The following is a 7,430-nucleotide window of genomic DNA, read 5'->3' as shown; positions in this document are numbered from 1 at the left end:
TTGTTGTTGATGTGGTCACCAAGGAACTTGAAGCTCTCAACCTGCTCCACTACAGCCCCAAACATCAGGCCAAACATCAGAGCAGGCAGACACACCTGCGCGCTCGGTGTAGGTGTAGGTTGTTTACATTTACATTTAAGTAATTTAGCAGACGCTCTTATCCAGAGCGACTTACAAGTTGGTGCATTCACCTTATGATATCCAGTGGAACAACCACTTTACAATAGTGCATCTAACTCTTTTAAGGTTTAAAGGGGGGGGGGGTTAGAATGATTACTTTATCCTATCCTAGGTATTCCTTAAAGAGGTGGTGTTTCAGGTGTTTCCGGAAGGTGGTGATTGACTCCGCTGACCTGGCGTCGTGGGGGAGTTTGTTCCACCATTGGGGTGCCAGAGCAGCGAACAGTTTTGACTGGGCTGAGGGGGAGCTGTACTTCCTCAGAGGTAGGGAGGCGAGCAGGCCAGAGGTGGATGAACGCAGTGCCCTTGTTTGTTGTCTTTGGTCCTTCCTCCACACCTCTTCTTCTGGTGGAAATGCTGTCTGGTCTGCTCTGGGTGGTTGGCGGTCTGCTGGTCCTGGTCTGGTCAGTGGTGGTGGCCTGAGGAGGGAAGGGGAGGAGGGCTGCATGCCAAGGGTAAAGTGAGTAAGGCTCACCTCGACAGCACTCTACTCCCCTTAAGGCCTGCAGTCCGTCGTCTCCTCCTTAGGCAGCTGGTTCGTTGCTGGTTCTGGATGCTGGGGAGTTCCGAGTTGTCTGGGGACTGAAGAGCCAGGTCGGGCAAGACAAGACACTGTTACCCTTCCGTCTTCCCCAGTCCTTCAGGCCTTCTCTGCCCTTTCCASTGGACCAGAAAGGCACCGCCAGCCGCTGTTAAGCCACTGTTACTGTTGGTGCCTCTTGGTCCGTTCAAAGAAAAGGATAGAAGAGAGAGAGAGTAGAGAAAAGGACACAACCCTAGAAAATCTCCACCATGCAGCTTTTAGGAAACTCARACTTCTGTAAGTGTCATTGAAGCTACCTAAATGTGATAACTATGCAAACGAACAGATGGGTGGCTTAAAAGAACTAGCTGAATGCCACGCCACAACTAAACCACACCTCCAGTCTTCTGATCTGACCCACTGGGTAATATCTCAATAACCCAGTTCCAATAATCCAGCACCCAGCATCAAAAACCCAGCAGTTTTGAAAGAAAACAACCCAACTAAGTGACCAAACGCCTGCAACGCAGCAGTTGGGTCAACCAAACAACATAGCATTTTTTAGAGTGTATGATCACTGATCTCTTCACTTTATCAATGGGAAGTTCGACTCTTTATACTGACTCAGATCTTTTTAACTTTTTAACTTGTTCGGTCAAAATAATAAATCTTTCTGTCACGCCTGCTCCCGCTCCTCCTCCCTGGTGCTTGAGMGCGCCAGGCTGCCCATCAACACCTGTCACTTTCGTTACGTGCATCAGCGCTTCATTGGACTCACCTGTACTCCTTCATGTTTTGATTGCCTTCCCTATATCTGTCTGTTCCTCTGTTTCATCCCCGTTCCAGCATGAATGTCGTTATGTTTTTCATGTCCAAACGCTGTCCTGTCCTACTTCACGTCTGTTTATTAATTAAATGTTCACTCCCTGTACTTGCTTCTCGTCTCCAAGCATCTGTCCTCACACTTTCGACTAATTTCGTTCATTTGATTCAATAATGCAAAGATCATGCAGTACCCCTTACCGGCGAACGATGAACTCGCGTAAGAATCATGATTCTACATGTTAACTTATACAGTGCATTCGGAAAGTACCCTTTGACTTTTTCCACATAACTTTATACAAAAAATTATTAATAGTTTTTTCCTCTCATCAATCTAGACACAATAACCCATAATGACAAAGCAAAAACAGGTGTTTAGAAATGTTTGCATATGTACAACAAAAATACCCCAGGAAATATCACATTTACATAAGTATTCAGAGCCTTCTTGGGTATGACGCTACAAGCTTGGCACACCTGTATTTGGGGAGTTTCTCCCATTCTTCTCCACCGATCCTCTGAAGCTCGGTCAGGTTGGATGGGGAGCGTCGCTGCATAATTATTTTCAGGTCTCCAGAGATGTTCGTTTGGGTTCAAGTCCGCGCTCTGTCTGGGCCACTCAAGGACATTCAGAGACTTGTCCCGAAACCACTCCTACGTTCTCTTGGCTGTGTGCTTAGGGTCATTGTACTATTGGAAGGTGAACCTTCGCCCCAGTCTGATGTCCGTGAGACTCTGGAGCAGGTTTTCATCAAAGATCTCTCTGTACTTTGATTCATTCTTCTTTGCCTCGATCCTGACTAGTATCCCTGTCCTTAAAATAGCTGTGCAGCGATGCTCCCCATTCAACCTAACAGAGCTTGAGAGGATCTGCAGAGAAGAATGGGAGAAACTCCCCAAATTCATGTGTGCCAAGCTTGTAGCATCATACCCAAGAAAACTTGAGGGTCTAACCGCTGCCAAAGGTGCTTCAACAAAGTACTGAGTAAAGGTCTGAATACTATGGAAATGTGATATGTCAGTGTTTTATTTTTACTACATTTGCAACAATTCTAAAAACCTGTTTTTACTTTGTCATTATAGGGTATCGTGTGTATATTGATGAGGGGAAAAAAATATTTAATCAATTTAAGAATAAGCCTGTAATGTAACAAAATGTGGAAAAAGTCAAGGCGTCTGAATACTTTCCGAATGCCCTGTATACTTCCATACATGTTTACAACTGGTCGTGTGAGGCCTTGTGGGCATCCTAGAGCAGAAACAACCGACACGTTCGTGTTCGTGAGAGTCTCGCCTGTGCACAGAGGGGTATTAGTGTGTAGCCCAAACTATTCGGACGCTACAGACAGAAATTGTCAGATCGGCTGTCCTGACTTCAGACGGGTCGGAGAGCAAAACGGAGAACTCGTGTTCACGAGAGGTCTCGTCTTTCCATAGAGGGGTCATAACAGTTTGTCGGCCAAACCGTTCTGGACGCTACAGACAATTTTGTGATGTCTCATGGTCTGACAAACACCTCTCTAGATTGTCACCATTCGCCGCAGATGAGGAAGTGTGACGTAGGAGGATGCGGTGGATTGAGATGCATATCTCTAGCTTCATCTCACAGATTTTTATGGGATTTTTTTGTTATGCTAAATGATTTCCGCGGAGGCGGCGACATCGCTAGACTATTAGGTGTTAAATATTAATAAGTACATTAAGCATTACTGGCCGGTTGCCATACTAAAACGCTCGATGCTGGACCAAAAATTATACCCGTTGCACCAACTCGCAAAAGCCTTCTATGAGCACACCTTGTTGTAAATTCTAGTAGGGAGCTTAGGGTGTTTAATTTGGACTATCTTCATCATGACCTGTAGAAAATAATAGCAATTTATATTTTCAAAAAGCATGTGAGTCTGGTGTTCATAATTTACAAACTCAGCGGGTGTTTGGAGTTGCCTACGATGTGTTACGATATCACGCTGCTTGCTTAGCTCACGCCGAGCCTCAAACCTGGGACCTCTGCCTTGCTAGCACACATGACACCCTCTTTACAACGCCAACAGTTTGAGCTTTTGAAAAATATAACATTCGATCGCTCCATCCGGCAACATTTCAAGCTAGCTGTGGAGTGAACTTTTGGCACGTTCTTAAACTCCTTTACATATCCGCGAGTCCATAGCAAAATAATCATCTTGATTTAGGCTACGTTGTGTGTGCATGCTAAATGTTTCTGATCAGTGATAGATGAGCGCCGACGACTAGATGAGCTACCACCTCCGCTTATTTGCCCAGCCAGAGATAAATGAACCAACTAAACAGATGGAGATTCAGAGAAACAAAATCACATTATCAGACAAGTCACAGGCTTTTGTTCAGGAATAGGCTACTACGTGAGTGAAGAAGTGATGTGCAGTTCGCAAACGATTCATTATTCATTTACTCTTTTTATTGACTCGAGATTCATGATTGGTTTTTTCTGAGTGACTGCAATGAATTCTACAGGCAGGATTATTACTCGCTCCTCCAGCTCAGCGGCTCTGGAGACGTGCTCAGTACACCCCATGCTGCAGGCCAGTGGCGGTCGGTGAGGGAGGAAATGTTGCATTTTTATGAGCATAGTCTTATTTCTATGACAGCATATTGGATGACATTCACCCAGCTCAATGTAACATAGATAGGTTTAGGCTACTACATGATACTCACATTTTCCCTATACCACATCATGAGGTTGATACAACCTAGCCTATGATGAAAGTTTACAACATAGCTGCACAGGTAGAGAGAACAAATTGAGTAATCAAGGTGACAGTGACACATTCAATACCGCTTTGCACAGTCTTACCCGATCCAGCTGATCTATGTTGTAATCATTAGTCCAACAGTTGTAAACGAGAGTTTCTACTTGGACAAATTCAGGTATGTTTATCCCTGTTTCATTACATTTACTTCGTTTAAGATTTTTTTTTTTTACATAATCGGTGGAATGAATACACCCCTGATCCCACGCAAACACAGTTCACTTTCATAGCAAGCACATACAAACAACATGATCACATTTTTCTAGTATACGCGTTCTCCCCCTTTCACTTTTTCCTTCACTTGTGGACTTCAGCTGTCTGTGACCAGTGAAAAAGCCTTTCAAGTCAAACCTTCATATTATAACTGAATAGTTGCTTATATTATATTTATTTTATTCATTATAGTTTATACAGCACGGTTTAAGCTTAAAAATGTGTTCCCATTTCCTGACAAAAGCTGTCCCACATCTGATAAATCATATACATTCTATCAAAAACTTGAAGAATTTGGCTTATGTCTGAGCTGGAAAATAGAATATCTTGAAATACACAGTAGAACAGTAAATAACAAGTCAGTATCGACACATCTTTGGAACAGATTCCAGGTCATGTATTGTCTGTCTACAATAGTCCGCCCCTGGAGAGCCTCTCGACAGTCTTGACACAAGAATGGGCCTAGGAGGTTGAATAACCCTATTTCACTATTATATAGTGTTGAAATGTTTTACATTTTTAGTTTGCAACATTAATATTACTTTATATACCTCACAGAACACTGGAATATAACAAAACTGTTTAAAGTAGAAACATCGGATTTTCTGCGTCTTCAAAAAAATAATGTTTATTAATTATGTAATTATGAAAAATATGAATAACATTCCACCCATGAGGCCACTAGGTCATTTGACTGCATGAAAGGGCTTCACTAGAAAACACCATTCAAACTATCAAACGTACAGTCCGGTTATAATGTGTGCTTGTATAAAGCTTTTTGATAACCATTGATACTTAAACTATAACCATTTTAATGTTCATAAAAGCTCCATAGGCTTGAATGGAAGTATTTGGATTCGTACTCTTCTTGAACAGTTGAACCTACAAAACACCAACCAATGTTGGCATGTTCAAATTGACTCAACTTGGATTGCTTGTCAAAAGATTGTGATGCTATTGTACTTTTGAAATATAACAATTTTAAATTAGCATAAAAGCTCCATATACTTTTAAGGCAAAATGTGGATTCAACACTGCTCTTGATCCATTTCAGATACTAACACCAACCTAACGTTGAAATGTGGAGACTGATTTAAACTAAAATTGATTCAACACAGCTTTTGCTACCATTCATTATTCATAAACTATAAAGCGTGTTGTATCCCATACATTTTAATGGCGGAATGCAATCTTCAACATTCTAAACTGATACCGCTGCCACAAACTTTCCGAATATTCCAATAAAACATTTTGAGAGCTTAAAAAACATTCTATGGCTTTATGATGACATAGTACTTACTCAAGCCTACTATACTAGCCCACTATAACACCACACTTACAAACCACCCCCAAATAAGGTCACTATAGCTAAACACTAGCCTATGAAACCCTATTTAAAACCTTTACTACTTCTACCATCGCCACTGCCGTCAATACTACTACCACTGATGCATGATTTGAAGTTTCTATAACCTGTGATGAGTTTAGCTATAACTAGAAAAGACATTTACCGAAGTAAATGTGTGTACTCGCTTGTCTTGAAACACTTATGGTTATGAAACAGTAGTAGTAGACACAGCAATATAATTTATGAAGTTATGAAAGTTATGAAGAAATGAGCAAGAATGAAGGAGTTTATCAAAGCAATCAATTAATAAGTTTACTCAAATTTAACAATGATTAATACAAATATGCATTTTTATTTCGCTTTATAAACATAGGAAAACCAATTATATTCTTCATAGATGTTTATGCAGCACTCTGTCCTACTTTATGAGTATTGCATCAGCATGCTGTAATCCAGGCCGGTCCATCTATACAGACACATCGAAAGGGTCATACCACATAGCTGGAAGAGAGAGAGAGAGAGAGAGAAGAGGAGAGAGAGAGAGAGAGAGAGAGAGAGAGAATCATTAACATATAGATGCATAACCTATGGACCCCACACCCATTTGACCATGAGCATCATAGATGGGAGATAATTTGGGGGGCACATTGGGATTACGAAATTCAACAGTGAGTCAAAACGTTTTTCCCCACCCCTGATCTATATACATCTTTATAAAAACCATGTGGACAAATTCTGACCAACATATTAGATCAATTAAATCATATTTTTTGGTGTTACAGTGGGTATCGTAAGTACTCATCCCCCTTGGATTTCTTCACATTTATTGTGTTACAAAGTGAGATTAAAATGGATTTAATTGGACAGTTTATAAATTACATTCTAAAATATAATTTTCATTAGAAAGCAAATTACGGACTCCTCTTTCAATCTTGTATTCTCCACAATAACTCAGTTGTCCTGAGTATCACAGAATGCCAGGACCTAAGATCAATGGAGACACTCAAGTTTTTGAATTCTATATCTCCTTAACACATTCACAAAAATAGTCATGCCTCTGAACTTCCAGCTGCCTACTGGAGTCCCTATTCCAATTTAACTACTGAAAGAACTACTCCTCTGCTTGGCCCTCCTATGTTGAACATAATAAACGGCTCCCGTATCCTCGGATTGTACCAGACCCAACTAAAAGTGGCCAGTAAAAAGCCTCTCCTGAAAAGTCAAATCTTGACTGGAAAAATGTAAAAAACTAAAGCCAACTGACATTTACTCCTGAGGTCCTGACCTGTTGCACCCTCTACAACCACTGTGGAAATTATTTGACCCTGCTGGTCAGCTTGACCGCGTTGAACATCTTGAAGAACATTCTGGCCTAAATGGCCATGTATCTCTTATAATCTCCACCCGGCACAGCCAGAAGAGAGAACTGGCCACCCCTCAGAGCCCGGTTCCTCTCTAGGTTTGCTTTTCCTGCCTTCTAGTGAGTCTTCTCTAGCCACTGTGCTTCTACATCTGCATGCTTGCTCATTTTGGGGTTGAGCTGCGCGGATATTCTGTA

General features: G+C 41.5%; 1 protein-coding gene across 1 annotated transcript in view; it reads right to left on the bottom strand.

Moving 5' to 3' along the window:
- Positions 1–6,270: 6,270 nt before the first annotated feature.
- Positions 6,271–7,430, bottom strand: part of cd37 (CD37 molecule) — a 21,753-nt gene continuing 20,593 nt past the window's right edge. The window contains exon 9 of the mRNA XM_024006679.2: positions 6,271–6,373. Within this exon, the coding sequence (XP_023862447.1) occupies positions 6,361–6,373 (13 nt within the window). The 3' untranslated portion in view covers positions 6,271–6,360. The remainder of the gene's footprint in view (positions 6,374–7,430) is intronic.

This window comes from Salvelinus sp. IW2-2015, linkage group LG17 (assembly GCF_002910315.2).
Source record: "Salvelinus sp. IW2-2015 linkage group LG17, ASM291031v2, whole genome shotgun sequence".
In the NCBI taxonomy this organism is placed as follows: Eukaryota; Metazoa; Chordata; class Actinopteri; order Salmoniformes; family Salmonidae; genus Salvelinus; species Salvelinus sp. IW2-2015.
The sequence above is the reverse complement of the archived record's forward strand: the minus strand, read 5'-3'. Positions and strand labels throughout refer to the sequence as shown.